Source organism: Onychostoma macrolepis, chromosome 23 (assembly GCF_012432095.1).
Source record: "Onychostoma macrolepis isolate SWU-2019 chromosome 23, ASM1243209v1, whole genome shotgun sequence".
Lineage (NCBI taxonomy): Eukaryota > Metazoa > Chordata > Actinopteri > Cypriniformes > Cyprinidae > Onychostoma > Onychostoma macrolepis.
This window is the reverse complement of record NC_081177.1, coordinates 20,234,831-20,258,495: the sequence shown is the minus strand read 5'-3', so window position 1 is coordinate 20,258,495 and position 23,665 is coordinate 20,234,831. Positions and strand designations below refer to the sequence as shown.

Sequence of the window (23,665 nt, the reverse complement as noted above, 5' to 3'; positions counted from 1 at the left end):
TTCTTTTTTTTTTTGAAAACAAACCAACGCTCGAATCTCAATTTAAACGAATCTTTTTGGTGAAAAGATTTAAAGGAATCGAGTCACTAAGATGAATCGAATCTCCACGAAATGCAGCGACAAATGCATTTGACGTCTTCGTGCGTGTGACGTCAGTGCGTCAGCTGGTTTATGTTTACATCGCATCAATTTTTTCGCAGTGAAGTTAGACCTTATTGTGCCCGGATCCAAATACACGACATACGCGTTAATGTAATCGATGGACATTGCTGGTTTGCACGAGACAACCGCTGAGGTCCGAAATCACACGGTAAGATGAAGACAGCGCAGCGGCAATGAGTGCCAGTGTGGCGGAGACTCTTTTGTTTATGTCGGTGGTTGTGTAAAGCTTCTCCTCGTGCATAGACGGACTGCAGTTAACTGTTGTTAAATGCATAATACAGACGTGACCTACATATGACGGTTACTGGGTTACAACATGTACAATGCAATATTTTTGCGCGAATATGTTTGCGTTTTCTCGCTGCTCTGTGTTTTACAGATGTGTTTTTCTCGTGTCATGTAACGCGACTGGTTTGCTACTGTTTTGCTGAATGTGATGATCGGTTCAAACAGTGCTGTGGTGTCACATGCTACACGGATGTTCGTTATAAATAGTTTGACGGGTGCCATCACGACCTCAATAGTTCATCTGTTAGATTAAATGACAAAGAGATGGACTTTGTGATATAATGTACATTTTATAGCGAGTCCGATTTTACAGTATCATTGAAATTTATCTGGCAAGTAAGAGAAGCGACCAGCCCACCATTTTGCATTCCTGATATTTTAGTCTGTGGTGCTTTTGTTGTTACCTAAGTTGACCTATAATAAGTCTGTTATATTTAACATATTTGTGGATTGTTAACATTTCCTGCTATTGTTTTGTTAAAATCTATATTAAACAAAACAATACTGAACAATGCTATTGTATAATTGTTATGCATGTATCATTAAAAACGTATATTTTCCAAGCATATATTTATTTTATATATTTATTTTACTCCATTGATAGCCCAGTTGAAACAAAAAAGTTAAAATATATATTGTTGTATTTCTGGTCACAATTGTAACTGGATGGAAATTACAGAGTCAATAATTACTGAGTTGCTCAATCAGACCAAAAGTTGCAAACAATGAGGTAAACATAGGGTAATTTTTTACCTTCAGGTAGTTGTAGGGAAAGGGTAAGCCTAAGCCATATTTGTTTTGACTTTTGATTTGTTTCATTTATAACAATACTTTGAATTCTGCAATTTTATATAGTTAGTCAGTAGGTTATTTATTAAAAGTAAGTCTGAAATTTCCTGCAGTTTACAAATGTGACCATTGATATGTTAGCATGTGCTGTGATCATGGTTTACCTTACTTATTAATAATAGTACATTTCAATATTAAATGTAGCAAAAATGTAACAAAATATGAGGTAAGTTTTTTTTAATTAAAAAATCAATACTTTTATTCAGCAAGGACTCAATAAATTAATCAAAAGTGACAGTAAAGACATATACAGTCATAGCCAAAAATATCGGCACCCTTGGTAAATATGATCAAAGAAGGCTGTGAAAATTAATCTGCATTGTTAATCCTTTTGATCTTTTATTTTTTTTTAAATCACAAAAATGTAACCTTTCATTGGATAATAAGAATTTAAAATGGGAGGAAATATCGTTATGAAATAAATGTTTTTCTCAAACACACGTTGGACACAATTATTGGTACCCCTAGAAATTCTTATGAGTAAAATATCTCTGAAGTATCTTCCTATTCATAATTTTGAGCACTCCAGGGTGATTATGAACATGAAATTATCCAGCCATGGCTTCCTGTTTCACAGAAATATAAATAGGAGGGAAAACAAAGCCAAAATTCCCTTAATCATCCATCACAATGAGAAAAACCAAAGAATATATTTCTGATGTGCAGCAAAAGATAAGTGAGCTTCACAAATTAGTGAAGTGGCTTTAAGAAAAGAGCTAGAGCAGTGAAAATTTCCATTTCCACCATCAGGGCAATAATTAATAATTTCCAATCAACATAAAATGTTACGAAACTGCCTGGAAGAGGACGTGTGTCTGTATCGTCCTAATGCACGGTGAGAAGGAGAGTTTGAGTGGCTAAAGACTCTACAAGGACCACAGCTGGAGAATTGCAGAAAATAGTTGAGTCTCGGGGTCAGAAAACCTTAAAAAAAAAATTGTCAAACAGCACCTACATCAGCACATGTTGTTTGAGAGGGTTTCAAGATAAATTCTCCTCGCTCATCCAAAAACAGTCTCCAGCATATTCAGTTATCAGACACAACTGGAACTTCAAATGGGACTGGCTTCTATGGTCAGATGAAACTAAAAAATGAGCTTTTTAGCAGCAAACACTCAAGATGGGTTTGGTGAAGACGGATAAAAAGTACCCCATGTGTACAATGAAATATACTGCTGTATTTTTGATGTTGTGGGCCTATATTTCTGCTGGAGGTCCTGGACATCTTGTTTAGACACATGGCATCATGGATTCTATCAAATACCAACCGATAAAAAAACAATAAGTGACTGACTCTGTTAGAAATCTTATAATGGGCCATGTTTGGATCTTCCAACCGCATAATAATCCAAACACAAACCTCAAAACAACACAAAATGGGTCACTGAGCACAAAACCAAGCTTCTGCTGGCCATTCCAGTCCTCTGACCTGAACCCTATAGAAAATGAGTGGTGAACTGAAGAGAAGAAGCACCAACATGGAGCTGGGAATCTGAAGGATCTGGAGTGATTCTGGATGAAGGAATGGTCTCTGATCTCTTGTCAGGTGTTCTCTAACCTCATCAGGCATTATAGGAGAAAATTAACAGCTGTTAAACTGGCAAATGGAGGTTTATAAAAGTATTGAATAAAAGGGTGCCCAATGTGTATTAGAGAAAAACATTTATTTCATAATGATATTTCCCGCCATTTTAAATTCTTATTATCCAATGAAAGATTTTTTTTAAATAAAAGATAAAAAGGATTAACAATGCAGATTAATTTTCACAGCCGCCTTTGATCATATTTACCAAGGGTGCCGATATTTTTAGCCATGACTGTATAATGTTACACAATATTTATATTTCAAATAAATGTTCTTTTAAAATTCTTTTGAACTTTCTATTCATCAAATAATCATGAAATAAGATAAAAATCATTGAATAAAATAATTGAAATGGTACAAAACTTAGAAGAAATGATAAACAGTAACAGCACTAAACATTTACACTTTCACATATGCATTCATCTACATTTGAGCATAAACTCTGGATTCTTTTTTTTTTTAAGTCCATAGACATGTAATGTGTCAGCTACCCATGTGCTCTTTGTCTGCTTGCCAAAATGACAAACAAACCATATCTCTGCTTTAAATGGGGGCGCTGCCAAGAGTTCCAGTCGGGACGTAACAGTGTGCCACTTTTTACTTGGCATTGTCTGACCTCTAAAAATAGAGTGTGAGAGAAGGAGTTGAAGGCGAGTGTGAGTCTTATTGTCAAGTTTGTTGGAATATCAGCTCACCTCAGATATCCGACATGCTGGGACTCATTAAAGATTTAGCTGTCTTAATTATCATTCCTTGCTTTCTTCCCACCTGCTAGACAACAGTATGTTGGAGGTGTCATTTACGACTAAATAAAACATGATCCTAAATCCTAAATCCTAGATCTCGATTATTATTCATGTATATGTGTTGTTCAATTAGGAATTCTTCATATTTGTTAATTAATATATCAGACTGTAAAAAATGCAACTGCACGTTTTCCAGTTTACGAAACCTTTTGAGTCGCATATACAAAAAAATGCTATTTTCTTGAAACTGCATAGAAACCCTTGTCAAACCAACAAAATTACCCCAAATGTTGTCCCAACTAGTCAAACACAGTTGTCTGAACAAAGAATTTCATATTGTTGAAATGTTAAGGCTTTTTGAGTTCCCAGCATGCATTGCAGCATGAATAAATTATGCAGTTACTGTTATAGGATTAGTGCTATTTGCTAATTTCATTTAAACTTTTTTGTTGTTGTTTTATCATTATTGTTAGTTATTTGTTGTACTGTGGTGTAAAGGCTCATCTTTTTAACATTTGTTGATTGCCACCGTGTCTAGTTTTGAGGCCAAGAGTATGTTCAACCACTTTTATCCGTTTTCTATCTTGGTCTTGTAAGTTGTCTTACAAACATAGACAATATTGTCTACTTATTAGACTAACTTATCCATTAATGTTTGTCATTTGTAAACAAGTAAAAAAGTTCACAGAACATAATTTGAGACACATTGGAAAAGCATTACAAGTCTTTTTAACTAACAAAACTGTGTTAGCTGAACAAAGAAGAGACATGTGACTTGGGTTGAGTGAACAACTTGGTCCAAAAAAAGCTGTGCAGCAAGTTGCCTTGAAATTTTAAGTTAAGTCAACTTTTAATTTTTTACAGTGCAGATTCTGTGTTTGTTTATAAAGAGTATAAAGCTCAGTAAGAACATTCTACCATTTTACTGTCAATTTACTCTGGGTTTGATCTGAGATGCTTTGTTTTCCCTCCAGACAGTGATAGACACACCTCAGGACTGTCCTTAGAAGCTCTTCTGCTTTCATCATGGGTGGAGCCGTGAGCGCGGGTGAGGATAACGACGAGCTGATTGACAACCTGAAGGAGGCCCATTACATCCGCTCAGATCTGGTGGAGAGGGCCTTCAGAGCCATTGACAGAGCAGAGTATTACCTGGAGGAGTACCGTGACAGTGCTTATAAAGACCTGGCCTGGAGGCATGGAAACCTCCATCTGTCCGCTCCATGCATCTACTCGGAGGTGATGGAGGCCTTGGACCTGCAGCCTGGCCTGTCTTTTCTCAATCTGGGCAGTGGGACGGGCTATCTCAGCACCATGGTGGGCCTTATACTGGGTAAGTGTTTTCGCACTGCAAAAAACATTTGATTTACTGTTGTTTTTGTCTTGTTTTCCAGGAAAAATATTAAAACATCCTTAAAAATATATTATTTAGGGCTGCGAAACAATTAATTACGATTAATCGCATTCAAAATAAAATGTTATGTTTACATACTATATGTGTGTACTGTGTACTATATATAATTTATATTATATATATAAATATTTTATATATAAATCTAACATATTTTCCTTAATGTATACATGTACCTGTGTGTATTTATATACACATAATAAATATACACAGTATCCACTCATATACTATGCAAACATAAACTTTTATTTTGAATGTGATTAATTGTTTTGCATCGCTATTATTATTATTATTATTATTATTATTATTTTATTTTTTGAATGAAGGCTAAAAATGCTGGATTTATTTAATCAAAAATACAGTAAAAACAGTAATATTGTGAAAAAGGCCATTACAATTTTAAATAACTATTTAATATGTTAAAAGGAATTTATTCAAATTAATTTTAGTGTTACTTGATCCTTCAGAAATCATTCTAATATGCTGATTTGTTGCTCAAGAATAATTTATTATTATAAGTGGTGAAAACTGTTTTGCTGCTTAATAGTTGTGTGGAAACTGATTTTTTTTTTTTTTTTTTTTCTGGATTGTTTGATTAGTAGAAAGTTCGAAAGAACAGCAATTATTTGAAATAGATTTTTTTTGTAGCATTGTAAATGCCTTTACTGTCACATTTGACTCATTTTATTTGCCAGAAGTATCAATTTATTATTAAAATCTTATTTTGAATTTATTTATTACCCATGTTTTTTTTGTTGTTGTTGTTGTTTTTCCATGTTTTAAGCTGAAATCTGCATATAATTTTTTTATTTATTTGTCATTTCTGTCACCAGGTCCGTTTGGTGTGAATCATGGTGTGGAACTGCATGCAGATGTGGTTGATTATGCATATCAGAAACTTGACCACTTTATCAAAACCAGCGACAGCTTTGACAAGTGAGCCATTTCCTTTGATGCAGCTTTACATATGCTTTTAATTGTTTAATTTTTTTCTGACTTGATTTGGTTTAATGGCTACAGGTTTGAGTTCTGTGAGCCGACCTTTGTGGTGGGGAACTGTCTGGAGATCCCTCCGGAGAGCCGGCAGTATGACAGGGTGTACTGTGGAGCAGGAGTTCAGAAAGAGTATGAGAACTACATGAAGAACCTGCTAAAGGTTGGCGGGATCTTAGTTCTCCCCTGGAGGAGAAGGTGTGTACATGTTTATTCATCAAGTTGATGTCTTATTGCACAGCAGGTTTTAAAGGAGACTTTAATTGTCTGGAAGTGGTTTGATGAATGTAGTTTTCTTTCTTGTGTTGACATTTCCTGACATACAGAATGGCTTTAGTCTCACTTTATTGGGAAATATTTGGAAAAGACCATGTGTGCAAGATGAGCATTTAATATTTTTGGCCCATTTTTCTGTGAGGAAAAGACTGTGAAGTTTACACATGCGTATTTGTTCAAATGAAATGCATGACTTCAAAGCTAAAAGACATTGAAGCCATAAAACGAATCCTTTGATTTATGGTGTCCTAAAGTCACTTTTTTTTTTTATTTAAATGTATTTGCATTTTACTCACATAAAATCAATGTGCACAGTACAGCAAGTGTAATTAGTATTCACATGGGATGATGTGTAATTAGTGTAATTAATTATAAACTCTTTTGCAGTTGACCAAGATCACCCGCACAGGTCAGAGCTCCTGGGAGACCAAGAAAATCATCGCTGTGACCTTTGCCCCGCTCGTCCAGCCCAAACAGAATGTCAACGGCAGACCTAGGAGCGTTCCTTTACGTGAGTCCAGTACAAACAAGGACACTAATTGCAAATGATTTTTCACACCAAGGCCAATGAGTATTTGTATACCCAAATTAAAGCAAATCTCTGATCATTTACATGCTGTCATACAAAATACAACTCATTACCACTGTGTAAAGGGTAATTCACACCCACATAGCAATAGCAATACCAATAGCATAGCAATAACTATAATTATAGTTTTAATAACCATGCTAAGAGAATAGTGAAGTCCACCACAACTATGACATTAACACAGAGATACGATATTGTTGGAATCAATTTCATAACCATTTATTCCAGCTGGTGAATGATAAAAAAACATTGACAGCCAATCAGAATTCAACTTTTAAGAGCTTCAGCATTTAAAGCAGTCGACAACAAAACCACAACTCACGGTTATAATAAATAGAATGTTATTGTCTGTTGGTGTGGACGCTTATATAGTTTATCGTTGATGTAAACAGGCCCTATCTGGATTTTTTTTTTTAAATCTCAAAATAATTTTTTCTCTTGTGAATCCTTTGTATTTTTACACTAAGACTTATCCCTTTATATAAGACTTATATAAAGGAAAATACCATTGTGAAAAACAGAGTAATCGCGCAGTACAAATTAACCTAATTATATTATTTACAATAATTTTGTTACAAATTCTTGGTGTGAAGTGGCCTACATTCTCTTCTATTAGTAATTGTCACTGTTTAATCAAATGTGATGATTTACATTTTTTTTTTTTTTTCAAAATCTAAAATCTAAAACTTAATATAGTATGCAATAATGTAGTTATATAAACTTATCAAAAATGGTGCTATCAGATGAAGGCATAAAACATTAACTTTTAATCTTTGAAAAATAAAAATTTAGCAATTCATTTTATTTTTTGTATTATTATTATTATTTTATCATTATTACAGGGTTTCTGCAGGTTGTAGTTTTGTAGCCGTAGTTGTAGTTTCCCCTTCCACAAATTAAGGCCTTAAAAAAATTCTTAAATCAGAGCAGAAAGTCTTAAATTCGTAAGTCAGGGCTTTAAATCTTGCAAGCACCGGGGGAAAAAATCCAATAAAAATATCTAACATTATATCTGATTTAAGAAGCATTCTTAAATCAAGATACATTTACTTAAGAGGCAAATATAAAATAAAGTCTTGAAAAATGAAAGTTAAATTAAAATGAATTAATTAAAAATTAAAGGCAAAATGAAGTGAGTTTATGCTTAAAACAAGAACAAATATCTGCAAATTGTATCTATGCTTTCCTTCTGAATTGAGTTTTCTGAGCCCATTAGCAGATATTTGTTTTTATTTCAAACATAAATTCACTTCATTTTGATCAGTTTTACAGAAAACAGGACTATGACTAAGTCATTTTGATTCTTGACTAAATGAACTGGAAAACAAGACAAAAATACTCTCTAGACATTTACATTGCATGGTTTTAAAAAAATATTTGAAATGTTTTAAATTGTAAATCCTGCAGAAACACTGTATTGTTATTATTAAACTTCAAAATGCTAAACAGGAAACAATATCTATACTTTCCTCCTCATTTTCTACTTTGCAGCCATTTTTGAGGTGCGGACATTGCAGGACCTGTCCCGGATTGCTATTCGCCACACTCTGCGGCAGCCCATAGCTATGGGGGAAGGACGCACAAAGAGACGGGTGTCTTTCCCAGGGGCCCGGGCCATGCACCGCTACGGGCCCCGCTTCGAACGCCGCCGCTTCTGCCGCCGTTTCTACCGCCAGTGCGTCAACTCCGTGGTTCTCCACGACTCCATGATTCCCACAGCCATGGATGACTGCAACTACCCCGGAGGGGTGGAAGAGGAAGAAGAGGAAGTGGAGGAGGAAGAGGAAAGGGGTTGCCGCCGAGTGAGAGAAGACCTGCCCGAGGAGGACGAGGAAGGATGCAGCGGCACCGAAGAGGAGAAAAGCAAAAGCGGCTGCGCTCTTGCAGAGCCTCCTGTTAATATTCTGAGGGAGAAGATTCTAAGACTCCCGTTACCTGAACCCCTGAAGATGTATCTGCTGTATTACAGGGAGAAATGAGACGTGGCGAGAGATAATACATGCAGTGTAGCGCTAAGACGATTAGACGTGAAGAAAAGCCTTTCTCCTCTTCCTCCTCCTCTCAACTGGATTAGCATGACAATTAAGTCCTCAATTAATGGCATCATGATATCCATGTCCCTTTGAGAAGCAAAGCTCCTTGATTCGGGATGTACAGAGATGGAACTGAAGGACTGAGCTCATTTCCTGAATAATCAACGTCGCCTGAGCTCATGCAGCTCTTTTTTAATTCAGTATTCCCCTCGATAGACATGATCAAAGTGTACGATACGATACATTGTCCCTGTGGGAAATGCTTGTTGCTGTGAGCTCTTTTAGAGTAGCATCGCTTTGGAAAGTGGCATAGTTTGACATGGCGGATTGATTTTTTTTTTTATTGCTTTAAGGTGCGGTCACAATTACCCTAGCTTGGTGAAATCCAGTCATTTCAATAGGAATATGCGCGACTGGGAGTTTCGCGCAAGGATGGAAAAGCTCCTCATGCAGATTTCGTTCGTGTTCATGTTGGTCAAGCGAATTCCCCACGACAAAAAGGAAGCTGCTTGGTTTGAAGTGACTTCTGTGTGAGCGGTGCTTCACGCGATTGGAGTTTCGTGCGAGTACGTAAAAATTCCTCAAGCAGATTTCATGTCTACGTTGGTAACGCAAGTTTGCCGTGTTGACTTGAAAAACTGCTTGGTTTGAAAGTGACTGTTCTGACATTGGACTTTCTTTGCTTGCGAAATTTCTCTAATGTGGCCGCACCTTTACACGAGACCCCAAAGTTGGCCCTGTTTTCCTTGCCTCTACTGTGTTCTCCAAAATACTGAATAACATCTGCATGTGTACTGCCGTAGCGCACCCGCATTTTGTCAATATTGGAGTTTGTGGTGGTATGATGCATTTTATTATGTAAACTCGATTACCGTTGCTGGTAGCGTTACATTTGACGCAGCATTGTAACTTTATTCCACACTTGTATGAAGGCAGAGTGTCATATCGCAAGCTTTACAAATACAATTGTAAAGGTTGTGTGAAAATAAAAATACAAATTTTTAGTAAAATTCTATTTATTGGTAATCACCAAAAATTGAAGGTATATGAAGCACTTGGGTATTTTTCACGAATTCCAATCGTTGTGCTCAGAATCTTTGGCCCTACTCAGGAATACTTTAGAAAAACATTTTATTTCATTTTTTAACTCCTTCACAGAACAAGAAGACCAAAATGTTAGGACCTTTCTATTTTTTGACCAAAAATGTTGAAAATGATCTGCTTTTTGTATATCACAGTGGTGGTAAAAAGACCTCTGTACAGGAAGACTATTCTGAGCATACAATGGTAGGATCTGGCAATTCTATGATCCCAGGTTCGATTTCTACACATTTCATCAGTTCAGGAGCATTTTAATTTAGTTCTCTTTGATGAGACCAATGCTTAGGTAGCCCACAAAATTCAGGATATATTGTCATAAGGAAAGTCTTTACTCATCTGAGGTACAAGCATATCTACCAGGTTTTGCTTGAAGCGATTGTGTGCTTGTAGGTGACAGAACCTTCAATAAAGTTTGAGTTTGCACACTAGACAACACATTGTTTCCGTTCATTTTATGTGTATTGTAGTTGCAGTATGTAAAAATGTTTTATTAAGTGGAAATAATACATCATTTGAACACTCATTTATTGTAGTTTGAGAAACCAGAATTAGGATGTTTAGCTCACAAACCCTTTCAGCTTCACTTATTCTTCAGCTCTGATAATACATGAACAATGTAACATTTTCGCTACCACAATGTGCATATTAAACAATAAAAAAAGTAAACTTGTTTTTCCATTTTCTGTCAAGATTTAAGTCAACGTTCTGTCAAGTATTCCTCAAAATATTTACTACTAAAAGAAGTTCTACTAGGGAAAAAGAAACAGATTATCCATATTGTAAAAAAATAAATAAAATCATAAAATTGCTTAATATAGAGAAATGTAAAAAAAAAAAAAACTGTATAATAGCAACCAGAATTGAAAGCCAATTCTTCAGATAAGATCATTATGCTACCATAAGATGGAACAGGACAAGGTTCAGGTGACATTAAAAAGTCCTGGTTATTTTTATTCCTTATTGAAGTCATATGATACTTATATGATTGTGATATGGGTGGAATAAAATGCAAACAGAATAAATGGGTGAAAAAACAGCTCTTACACCATTCAAATAGATAATAATCATCCTTTAATTAAAAGATGGTTAACACATTGAGGACATTTGCATTCTAAACTCAAATACAAATTCAAAAACATTTTAGTACAAAACAAAATCTGTGAACATTAAAATTTTCTCAGTGTGGTTATTAGCACTGAACTCATGCATCACATGGAAGAAGGTGAAAGTGGAGTATTGGACTGCAGACATACAGTTTTATTTTGTCTATAATGCTTTAGATGTTCTTATGTCATGCTAAAACCTCAAAAAAAACGTAACAGCAACTAATGACTTATGCATTAATACAGCCAGGAGTGGCAGTATTACTATTGATTAGATAATGCATATTTAAATTAAGAAATTCAGACTGATTTCAATGACCAGCATCAGGATCTGCAGTACACATTCTGATGATCCAAAAGCTGTACGTTTACTATATGATGACATGTTTCGCTCAAAACAAATTACGCAGTGAATCACATGAAAATGATACTTAAATCTCATATGCAAAAATAAATTTGTACACAACTTTAAATAATACATATTCAAAAATAAACCATATAAATCTAAGCAAAGAAAATACGACTGTTAAAAACTATCTACAATTGCTTGAATATAAAACCGAGTAGTATGGTAATAACTTAGCCTTTTAAAATGTTACTCTACGACTGCATTTATTATTTTGGATTTTAATACAGCTGCAATGATAATGCAGATTTATTTACTAACATGTCTCAATATACATAAACTGTATGCTATGACACAAGGGGTAAAAGAACCCTACAGTAGCAGCAGGCAATGGTATTACCTTCACTAGTTTCAACAGAAATAAGACTTAGTCAAGTCGTGTCAAACTCTTGTTTACAGATCCCCGTGAACATTAAATACAAGCCTGCCTAACACAACAGACTTATAGAGTAATTCAAAGCATTCAGGAACCATCCACAGGGGTTTTGATGTGGATTACGGGTTCTACTGTCCAGCTATCAGGTCAAGGGACTCTCAGACCAAACTTCTGTATGTAAAGAGAATCTAAGGCACCTTGGAACCCTGATATTTTTAGTATGTAATGACCTTTAAACCCCCAACTCCTTTCCTTACTGGATACAGCGCTGACTGCGATGACAACCCGGTCTAGTGTGTGTGTTTCTGGGCCCTTCCCCCAGCCAAAGCGACTCAAACAGTCTTCGAGAAAGGCTTAGAGTTGTTTTGGGTCTTAGCCAATGACGTAATGTGCTTACTCTCTCATCAAACAACAATACAGTGCTTTTGTGGCCCAAACCAGCATAAATCTCATCTCCAGCTACTTTATGTGAGAAATTTGTTAATCCTACAACTGGACACAGACAAAAACATTCCCACAATGACCTAGCTAACACCTATGGCCAATTCCGAGACCATCTGCTGTCTCAATGACCTCACACACACACAAAACACGTAACATTCTGCTTGAGTGCAAACTAAATCTGTGGAACTTTATCTTGCGGTGAGCTTTAAGACTTGAAGTAAGATTGCCAAACGTAACTTTTTTGTGCTATAAACTGGATGTTGAAGCGACATCTAAAAACAAGGTAGTTTGAGGGCCGATTGGTGGGTTTAAATAACACACCAAGATGTTCCACCTTCGTAAATCTGTCTAAAACTGACAACTTTAATGCCAAAGCCGGTCAGTTTATATGGAGCAGTGAAGGTTTTCACTGTTTTCACTATTTTCACTTTGGCACAAGGCCTCGGGATTGTGGGTAAAGAGGGGACCCTGAGCCGGACAAAGGGCTGTGAGCTGAAGTTGGAGTGCTCACCTTCTTGCCAGTTTTTGGGCGGCTGTGAGAGGATTGTGGGGAAAAATGAAGAAGTATATTAAGGAAGGATAAACAATGAAGTGAAAAATAAACAAAAGGGAAGAGGTTGGAGGGATCGTTTCTCACCCTGACTTTGGTTTCTTGGAAAACCCAGCAGCTGAGGCACTGAGGCCTGGACTGGAGCCCAGGCTGGCACGAAGACCAGAGGCGTCCACCTGGATCTCGTCCTCCTCCCTCAGAGCGTCCTCCAGAGCCGCAGCCACTTTAGGTGCGATCACCGGCCCCTCGTAGTCTTTTGTGGTCCGTGTGGGCAGGTCCAACTCCAACAGCAAGATGTTCTCAGCCTGGAAGACAGATGGGGAGAATGTAAAAAGATGAAGGCAAAGGAGCAAGGACGTGACATGCGTTTGAGTCTCCTGAGCTCATCTGTGTCATTGTAAAGAGTGAGGGAGTGTTGTAACCGAAGCCTCTGTGTGGTGCCATGCGGGGGATTATGGGAACAGTGTCAGCATACCTTGTATCTGACATCAGGCCGCATCAACATGGCCATACGGGCGTGCTGACTCAGAGGCCGTATATAGCCCACTGCAGAAACAGGCCTTTTCATCATCTGCTGATCACTGAGAAAAAGAAAAGAGAAAGAAGAAACATTATAGTGAAGGATGGTAATGGCTTCAGCTTCAACTTCAGCTTCCAATTTTCCAAATTAAGTCTTCATACTTTTGAATACGAGTGATGGGGGTCATTTTCCAAAGGTCATCTTCTTCATCAAAAGTGGCTCTTGTCACAATCTTGTTCTTCTCCTCCAGTGGGATGAAGTTCTCTATGATCAGATGTCTGGTGGGCAAAACACAAATGTTTACGGGTCAATGAAATGACATCCTTAATTACTCACCCTCACGTTGTTCCAAACCTGTAAGACCTTCGTTCATCTTCAGAACACAAATTAAGATATTTTTGATGAAATCCGAGCTTTCTTTCTGCATAGACAGCAAAGCAACGACCACCTTCAAGGCCCAGAAAGGTAGTAAGGACATCGTTAAAATAGTCCATGTGACATCAGTGGTTCAACCGTCATTTTAAAAAGCTACAAGAATATTTTTTGTGTGCAAAGAAAACAAAAATAACGACTTTATTCAACAATTTCTCAGTCTTCGTCGCTTGTTCAGGAGAGTACCACGATGCATGCGTGTGATGCTGCTGACGCAGGAGCCGGTATTCTGACGCAGGAGCCGGTATTCTGACGTAGAAGCAGAGGAATGCTCATGTATCCGTCGTGGTACTGTCGTGAACATGCATCGAAGACTGACACGAATGAATAAATTCATTATTTTTGCTTTCTTTGCGCATAAAAAGTATTCTCGTAGCTTCATAACATTACGGTTGAACCACTGATGTCACATGGACTATTTTAATGATGTCCTTACTACCTTTCTGGGCCTTGAACATGGTAATTGTGCTTGTTGTCTATGCAGAGTCAGAAAGCTCTCGGATTTCATCAAAAATCTCTTAATTTGTGTTCCAAAAGATAAACAAAGGTCTTACAGGTTTTGAACAACATGAGGGTGAGTAATTAATGACATAACTTTAAATTTTTGGGTGATCTCTCTCTTTAAAATGCAATTCATACGTAGAACAAACTCTTCTATGATGAACACGCTTTTCGTTTTTAATTGAAATTTCATTAAAAAAAAAAACATTTTGCAGCATAAATTCCAAAGTGTCAGAGTGATACATCTTGTCCTCATAATGAAGAAAAAATCTGATTAAAAGAATTTAAAAACAAAAAACCTTGGCATTATTATTATTATTAAAAATGGTGAAGCAATTTCGTTAAAATACTAATATTTAAAAAAAGGCATATGGCACGACCGAAATGCTGAAAAAAAGTGACCTCATAGAAAAAACTCCTGAAGACCCTCATGACTGTGATTATAAATATTTTTTTTAAAGTATTTTATACTTTTTACCTTGAAAAATGTAAATAATATTTTAGATTTAAATGTGTACATTCACATGTACTGAATTGTGCACGGAAAATACTGCTATTACTCGACGGTTACACCACATGACATTTTAAAAGTTGTTACATTTCAAATGATCTTGAAAATGGTACAACAAAACCTCATGAAACTAACATACAAAAAGTACATTTATAAGAACTTGGAGAATGCTATGGAAATGCCTTTCCATTTACAATTTTCTTTATCTTGAATGCTCAAGATATTTGCCATTAACATGAAACCTATTCTGCTTACTGCACTCAAAAGCAGCCTGTCAGATAAATCTTCCCTTAATGGACACTCTACCTCAGAGATCGCTTAGTACACTAGAGTCTTAGAGTGTGTGTGTGTGTGTGTGTGTGTGTGTGTGTGTGTATTAAACTGTTAGCATCCTTAATATAGTAGTGCTGAGTCCAGATTTACAAGCAGTCAGACCAACACAACTTAATTATGTCAGAATGCTTTTAGAGGTTTTTTTTTTTTAATTATTCAGCCTCCACACTAAACCAAACACTGACCGCTGCTACATACAGGTGCTGGTCATATAATTAGAATATCATCAAAAAGTTGATTTATTTCACTAATTCCATTCAAAAAGTGAAACTTGTATATTATATTCATTCATTACACACAGACTGATATATTTCAAATGTTTATTTCTTTTAATTTTGATGATTAGAGCTTACAGCTCATGAAAGTCAAAAATCAGTATCTCAAAATATTAGAATATTTACATTTGAGTTTGAATAAATGACCATCCCTACAGTATAAATTCTGGGTATCTCTTGTTCTTTGAAACCACAATAATGGGGAAGACTGCTGACTTGGCAATGATCCAGAAGACGAACATTGACACCCTCCACAAAGAGGGTAAGTCACAGAAGGTCATTACTGAAAGGTGTGGCTGTTTACAGAGTGCTGTATCAAAGCATATTAAATGCAAAGTTGACTGGAAGGAAGAATTTGGGTAGGAAAAGGTGCACAAGCAACAGGGATGACCGCAAGCTTGAGAATACAGTCAAGCAAAGCCGATTCAAACACTTGGGAGAGCTTCACAAGGAGAGAACTGAAGCTGGAGTCAGTGCATCAAGAGTCACCACGCTCAGACATCTTCAGGAAAAGGGCTACCAAGCCACTTCTGAACCAGAGACAACGTCAGAAGCATCTTACCTGGGCTGTGGAGAAAAAGAACTGGACTGTTGCTCAGTGGTCCAAAGTCCTCTTTTCAGATGAAAGTAAATTTTACATTTCATTTGGAAATCAAGGTCCCAGAGTCTGAAGGAAGAGTGGAGAGGCACAGAATCCATGTTGCTTGAAGTCCAGTGTGAAGTTTCCACAGTCAGTGATGATTTGGGCTGCCATGTCATCTGCTGGTGTTGGTCCACTGTGTTTTCTGAAGTCCAAGGTCAACGCAGCCATATACCAGGAAGTTTTAGAGCACTTCATGCTTCCTTCTGTTGACAAGCTTTATGGAGATGCTGATTTCATTTTCCAGCAGGACTTGGCACCTGCCCACACTGCCAAAGGTACCAAAAGCTGGTTCAATGACCATAGTGTTACTGTGCTTGATTGGTCAGCAAACTCGCCTGACCTGAACGCCATAGAGAATCTATGGGGTATTGTCAAGAGGAAGATGAGAGACACCAGACCCAACAATGCAGATGAGCTGAAGGCCACTATCAGAGCAACCTGGGCTCTCATAACACCTGAGCAGTGCCACAGACTGATCGACTCCATGCCACACCGCATTGCTGCAGTAATTCAGGCAAAAGGAGCCCCAACTAAGTATTGAGTGCTGTACATGCTCATACTTTTCATTTTCATACTTTTCAGTTGGCCAATATTTCTAAAAATCCTTTCTTTGTATTGGTCTTAAGTAATATTCTAATATTTTGAGATACTGATTTTTGACTTTCATGAGCTGTAAGCTCTAATCATCAAAATTAAAAGAAATAAACATTTGAAATATATCAGTCTGTGTGTAATGAATGAATATAATATACAAGTTTCACTTTTTGAATGGAATTAGTGAAATAAATCAACTTTTTGATGATATTCTAATTATATGACCAGCACCTGTATATGACAAAACATGCTGATTTTATAGTGGCAATGTTGAAATGATGGGAACTATCCGACAGGTAGAGGAAGATGTATGTGTATCATTGAAGTATCAATTCGATTCAGGATTCACTGGATTCTCTTTCAATTCTCTTTCAATTCAGAGCGACTCACCCTGACTCGATTCAATTAACAGCAATATGAATCAGTACGTTTTAAGATGCATTTATAGCAAGGATTCAAGAAATACTGGTAGCATACTGATTATTAGGGGATATCAGATTCATCTGTATTTATGAATTAATCATTGATATTGAATGTTGTGATGTCTTCTGGTAACAGTTATAATGTCTGACATACTTAAGTTTAAGTTCTCTAGTCAGCTCATTCTGCGTCTGCTCCAGCTCCTGCCTGTATTTGACATGTTCATCTTGGGCGTCCTGAATCTCCGCCTTCACAGACTGCAGCTTGGAAAAGAGCTACATGAAAGAGAAAGAAACAGACAGGACATTCAAAAAAGATGAGGCTCTTTGTAGGAATAGGTAAGGCATTTGCTCTATAAACTTAAGCAAAAGGAGGTCAAATTCAGTCATGTGCAGATGATTCTCAACAAGGAGGATGGAGATCTGCCATGAGAGCTGTCCTACTACTAATGACCCCAGAGAATACAGCTGGACTCTAAAAATACATCTAATCACATGCACACACAGCCTTCCTAAAATCATTTTAACAGCACACTACTAGACAAATCTATGTAGACAGACAGATACCTTTTTCAGTTTCTTGGTCTTAATGTCAACTTCCTGTTGCAGAGAGCTATACGTCTCTTTGAGCTCCAGTGTCTCTTCGTCACGACACTCCATCTCTTGCTGCATCTCCCTTTCCCGCCTTTTCTGCTCACACACACACATTATGAATGTTTTAAACATATTTGCATTTTTTGAACGGTTCATTTAATGTTTATAATATCCTAACAGTGAGAAATGTACATACATATTTCTGTCTAGATATAAATGAGTTGTTGAACACAATGCCAGGCCACAAACTGAATCAGAATTTTTTTGTGAGCTGCATAAATACAAATCCAACTAAACACAGTTTGAGTGAAAAAAAAATAAAATAAAATGAACAAATGCTTTAATCAGCATTTTTTCTCCATTTGAAATCCAGACTCCCTTTAAACTTTAAGGAGGCTTAAATAACCCGTCTCCTTAAATCAACCTTGAGGACTGAAACTCAGTCCAGCTCAATCTCTCTACAGTGTGTTATTGGAAACTGTACCTGTTCGGCTATCTCCTGTCTCTTCAGCTCCAGAATCCTCTGCTGCTCATTGGTGTGGTCGACAATGTTCTTTCCTCCCACCAGCAGCTTGCTCTCCATGGCCTGAAAGTGAAAAACTGGTTATCAGATAAGTCAAATGCATTTATTTATCCTCATAACACGATATTAGCCAAGCTAAGAGAAGGATTGTTAAGAATATTTGTTTCTGAAACTAATATCTAATCTTCAATATATTTCAATAAATCTGTGAGTTTGCAGTGTACATCAAACATGAGGAGATTAAACGAATGAGTAATAAAATGAGGACAAACATGTTTTTCTATTGTGCTGCAAAAACAACATACAGTGCAATCAGTGTAGTCTAATTAAAAACAAATGACGCTTACAAGCTGGTTCCATTAATGAATCAGTCAAAAAAAAAAAAAAACACACACTCATGAATTGATAAAAGGACTCAAATACTTTTTTTTTGTTTCCCAGCATGACTGGTCAGGTCAGTTGTTACCCTGCCAACATACTGTCACTGGCTCAAATATATATATATATATATATATATATATATATAGAATGAATTTAAATGTATATTTTTTATTTACAATTTTGTTTTAAATTTTAAATGCATCACATAAATTGTATAATGTTTACAATTTTAAAAGTATACTTTTTACATTTAATTTTTTTTAATTACTATTTACAAAAATTTTACATAAATGTCGTCCCCCATCACAATATTTGCAATAATTTCACTATATTTGTTTTACCATTTGTTTGCTACCATTAAAACGTTTGGGGTGAGTATGAATCTTTTATTCTTTAAGAAACTTTTATTCAGAAATGACAGAGAAAAGTGATCAAAAATGACAGCAAGACATTTTTAATGTTACAACAAAAATTATTAAAAAATTGTATTTATTTTTTTTTACTTTCTAATCACTAAAAAAAAAAAAATTATCATGGTTATCAACCGTTTTCAACATTGACAATAATAAGCATGTTCTTTAGCACCAAATCAGCATATTAGAAAAATTTTTGTAGGACCATGTGACACTGAACACTGGAGTAATTCTGCTGAAAATTCAGCTTTGGCTCCACATGAATAAATTACATTATTATGATATATTCAAATAGAAAAGTTACTTTAATTTGCAATAATGTTTCACAATACTACTGCATTTTTGATCAAATAAATACAGCCTTGGTGAGCAAAAGAGACTTCTTTCATAAACATTAAAAAAATCCTATGGACCCCAAACTTTTGAACAATAGTATATTTTAACCTGAGATCTGTACTTTCTAACCTTAACTTTGGCCGCCAGCATCTCTGACGCCTCCTTCTCTTTTCGAAGATCGTCCATCTTCTTCTCCTTCTCTTTCAGCAGCCGCAGTTTCTCCTCTGCCACCAGGCTGTGGTCCTCCATGATGGCCTTCCTCTCCTTCTCCAGCTTCTCTTGTTGTTCACGCCAATAATCTGTGATGTTCTTATCCGCATCCACTCCTTCCTCTTCATCGTCCTCCTCCTCATCATCATCATCATCCTCCCCATCTTCTAACTCCTCTCCTCCTTCTCCAACCCTCCTTCTCCTCCTTTTTCTCTTCTTCTTGCCAGACCTTTTCTCCAACTGTTCTTTCAAGCGGGCAATCTCCTCCTGAAACTCCCGAAGCAGGGCATCCTTGGGGTCTTCGTTGACGCGGGGTTTGTTCTTGATGTTTTTGGCGCGATTTGCATAGCGTAGCGTGGTCAACGTCTCCTCCAAATTGTAGGAAGCAGGTCCAATGTTGGCCACCATAACCGTACGGGCATTTCCGCCCAAGGAATCCTGAAGCAGTCTTGTAAGTTTAGAGTCACGGTATGGGATGTGGGTGCTTCTCCCATCCACCAGTGCTGAGATGACGTTGCCCAAAGCTGACAAAGAGAGGTTGATTTTGGTGGCTTCTTTCAAGCGCTCGCCCTGAGCACCAGTTTTGGCCTGTCTTTCACTTCCTGCCAGGTCGACAAGGTTGAGTTTCCCAACCCGAATGTGGTTCTCTCCATCAGGACCCAACTCACTGCACTCAATGGTGATGACGAAGATCGCGTGAGAGCGAGAGCTGTGCTCATTCATGTTAGTTGCGCCAACCGAGCGGTTCTGGTTTCCCACATTCATCACATGCTCAATCTCACGAACACTTTTAGTGACGAACGAAGAGAGGTCTTTAACATAGACGCCCGTATCTGGCCTCTCTTTGAGCTCCAGACGGCGCGATTGGTCTTTCGATAAAAGGTCCCTGATCTCTTCCTGATAAATCTCCAAGTATGAAGCCCTGACCAAGTACTGCTGGTTCTGAGAGCGGGAGATGTGTGTGAAAATGTGTTCAAAGGAGTTCGGAATGACACCCCTCCTTTCTGGGTCGTTTCGTACCCCTTCCATCGTGAAAGTCTTTCCGGTGCCCGTCTGGCCGTATGCAAAGATGGTCCCATTGAAGCCAAACAGTACAGAGTCCACCAATGGCCGGAAAGTCTCATCGTAGAGCTCCATCTGCTTTGAATTCCAGTCATAGACGGAATCAAAGGTGAACACTTTTGGGTGCTCATGGGAGGACGCACCTCGAGAGTTGCGCACAGCCACTTGCCCAAACCTCACATCCACTGAGACCACCCTCTCGAAATTGGCGGCTCGCTCTTTCTCATTCATGGGGCGACAACGCACCACTACCTTAACAGTTTCAGAGCTTTTGCTTTTAGACATTTTGATGGCTCTGGCGTATCTGCTGGCTTCTCCTAATGAGATTGTTGTTTATTTCACAGTGTTGGTGCTGCCAGCATCACAGCCTGCAAAACATGATGCAACTCAGTGAAATGACAAAGTCAAGAGAAAAACATGTGTTATGGTTATACCAAACAAACACAGAAAATATGTATCCAGATTTATCTTGGCAAGCAAATCTGTAGTAACCTTTTTCATAAAAACAATGAATAAGTACATATTTGGTAAGCACTAAGCAATAAAATAGAGTAAGCAAATTTCAAGCTTACAACAAATATATGGAATCCCATTTTCATGAGTAAATCAAAATGATTAAAACAGAAAAACATTTTTTTTTATTATTTTTAATTATTTCATAACTATGAAACCAAGTTATAATAAGAGATACTATTTCACAATTATGAGATAAAAAGTTTAAATCGACAAAAACAATCACAAAAAGATAAAATTGAGAATTTTTAAATCACTTTTATTTCATAATACTCAGAATTTTGACTTGCGCCATAATTATGACTTAGTATCTCATAATTTTTACTCTTTATCTCACACCATCATACTATGGATGATTTTTATGAATTATTTTATATTTTTTATGAATTATTTCATAACTATAAAACAAAGTCATAATTATGAGATATGTCACAATAATTATGATATAAAAAGCTGAAATGGACCAAAAAAAAAAAAAAAAACTATTAAAAACGTAAAATTGTGAGAACTCATACTTTTGACTTGTGCCATAATTACGACTTGGTATCTCATACCTTCATACTATTGATGGAATACCAAAACAGTTAAACTTTTACTTCTTAGGTCAGAAATAATGTCAGTTACCAACCAATGGCAATTTGACAATCAATCACAGTTATTTGCAAGGACTGGGTGGAACGGTATATTGCAATATGTTTTGCTTTATATTTTTGCAGCTTTACAACTATCCAAACAAAGCATAGAGCTATATTAAAGTGATGAGTATACCACATCCTCCATTTACAAGTAGGTATAGACATGTAGTTCCTTCTTTTAAATCTTTTTGCTTTATATTTTACCTATATATTAAATTTTGTTCTTGTATTTTAATGGGTTTACTTCTATTTTGTACTGTTCTATTTTACTGTTTTTGTATTTGATTCCTTTTTGTTTGTAAAGCACTTTGAACTGCATTAACTTGTTTGGAAAAGTGCTAACGTTATATAAATAAACATTTGCTTGCTTGCTAGCTAGAGACATTTACAAGTACAGACATGTAACGTTAGAGTCGCTTATGCCACTCCTAAATAATCATTTTCACAAGCAAACCTGTACGCAGTATTACATATTACATTTGTAGAAGAACATAACGTACGTCTAAATGTAGGTTGTGTTATTCCCAAATTATCATTTTCAAAGACTGGTCATAATAATGTTCACAATAAAATGCAATCTATTAACTAGGCTACTAACGTACGTTAGCTGTAGCAGCAAAGCTAATTCACATCAGACCATCCGAAATCATTCAATCTCAAATATCCCTGTAAATTTGATTTAACGGAGTCAATCTCAGTCTCGGTTGTCATGTAATATAGCGAGAGATAACGGCGATAAACAGACTAAAGAGTCAAATACGAGACACTAATGGTCTGTTCAGCTGAAAATGTCGTTTCAACTGAAATTATGGTATTTTTCATAGTTCGATAATATAATATTGCTAATATTAGCATGTCGAGATATATAAACGGATCTATGAGGATGGAGCTCATCAGAGACTCAAAACAAGCGGCCTGGCAACGGCAAACAAACCGTGTCATTAATAGAGCACACACACCGTAGAAATACACACATAATGTAACTCACCTCTCCCCTCCCGAACAATTTAACCTGTAAATTACGCCGAAGATCACCGTCGCCTTCATATCCATCAGAAGCACATAGCTCTCAAATCTCTAAGCGTTGAAATGTACAAAATCACCCGTATCTCTCCTCACGAACTCCGTCAGCCATGTCTGTCCCTGTGAGGAGAGGGAGGGAGAGGGAGAGAGCTGTGCTGTGATCCCCCTGCAGGCCGGGATGGATCGATCCCATTAATACTTCTACTAGCTGGGATGTTTTACATTTATCAAAGGTAATAGTAAAGGCATTTATTAGCTTACAAAATGTTTAAAATTCTATTTATATATATATATATAAAAGAATGCCATTTTAAGCAGTTTTTAAGCATATTAAGCTAACTGCTTCAACCCTGATAATGAGAAATGTTTCTTGAGCAGAAAATCAGCATATTAGAATGATTTCTGAAGGATCATGTGAAGTTCAAATTCAGCTTTGCATCACAGGAATAGATTACATTTTAAAATAAATTAACATTGAAATTAGTTATTTTAAATTGTAATAACATTTCACAATATTACTGTTTTTACTGTAGTTATATCAAATAGCCTGGATGAGCATAAGAGACTTCTTTCAAATTCATTTAAAAAATCATAGCCACTCCAAACTTTTCAATTGTAGTGCAGTAACCATTGCATTTAAATTTTTGTTATTTAATTCATTGCTTTTTTTTTTTTTTGCAAAGATTGTAAATGCATATGTGACCCTGGACGACAAAACCAGTCTTAAGTGTAATTTATACATTATCTGAAAGCTGAATAAATAAGCTTTCCATTGATGTATGGTTTGTTAGGATTGGACAATATTTGGCCGAGATACAACTATTTGAAAATCTGG

The 23,665-nt window shown here is 36.5% G+C and overlaps 2 protein-coding genes across 2 annotated transcripts; one reads left to right on the top strand and one right to left on the bottom strand.

The window, feature by feature from the left end:
- The first annotated feature begins 123 nt into the window (after positions 1-123).
- LOC131531948 (protein-L-isoaspartate O-methyltransferase domain-containing protein 2) lies at positions 124-10,720 on the top strand. Its single transcript, XM_058763170.1, has 6 exons — positions 124-310; positions 4,605-4,963; positions 5,875-5,977; positions 6,062-6,236; positions 6,698-6,821; positions 8,391-10,720. The coding sequence occupies exons 2-6, from the start codon at positions 4,657-4,659 to the stop codon at positions 8,876-8,878; spliced, it is 1,197 nt and encodes a 398-aa protein (XP_058619153.1). The 5' UTR covers positions 124-310; positions 4,605-4,656; the 3' UTR covers positions 8,879-10,720.
- A 367-nt stretch (positions 10,721-11,087) lies between these two features.
- kif3b (kinesin family member 3B) lies at positions 11,088-23,008 on the bottom strand. The gene is made up of 9 exons (XM_058763168.1): positions 22,796-23,008; positions 19,517-21,027; positions 18,219-18,320; positions 17,708-17,830; positions 17,298-17,416; positions 13,594-13,710; positions 13,388-13,493; positions 13,000-13,217; positions 11,088-12,895 (listed from the first exon to the last, which is right to left on the bottom strand). Exons 2-9 carry the CDS (start codon positions 20,942-20,944, stop codon positions 12,787-12,789), a joined length of 2,322 nt encoding a protein of 773 aa, XP_058619151.1. The 5' UTR covers positions 20,945-21,027; positions 22,796-23,008; the 3' UTR covers positions 11,088-12,786.
- Between the last annotated feature and the right edge of the window lie 657 nt (positions 23,009-23,665).

Bases quoted from the DNA above. Each gene is read 5' to 3' on its own strand.
- kif3b (XM_058763168.1), bottom strand. From the start codon at position 20,944: ATGTCTAAAAGCAAAAGCTCTGAAACTGTTAAGGTAGTGGTGCGTTGT. The intron at 17,831-18,218 runs GTACAGTTTCCA...GTGTGTGAGCAG, and splicing joins GACAGGAGATAGCCGAACAG to AAAAGGCGGGAAAGGGAGAT. The intron at 13,711-17,297 runs GTATGTCAGACA...TTTGCCCACCAG, and splicing joins ACTAGAGAACTTAAACTTAA to ACATCTGATCATAGAGAACT.
- LOC131531948 (XM_058763170.1), top strand. From the start codon at position 4,657: ATGGGTGGAGCCGTGAGCGCGGGTGAGGATAACGACGAGCTGATTGAC. The intron at 4,964-5,874 runs GTAAGTGTTTTC...TTCTGTCACCAG, and splicing joins CATGGTGGGCCTTATACTGG to GTCCGTTTGGTGTGAATCAT. The intron at 6,237-6,697 runs GTACATGTTTAT...ACTCTTTTGCAG, and splicing joins TCCCCTGGAGGAGAAGGTGT to TTGACCAAGATCACCCGCAC.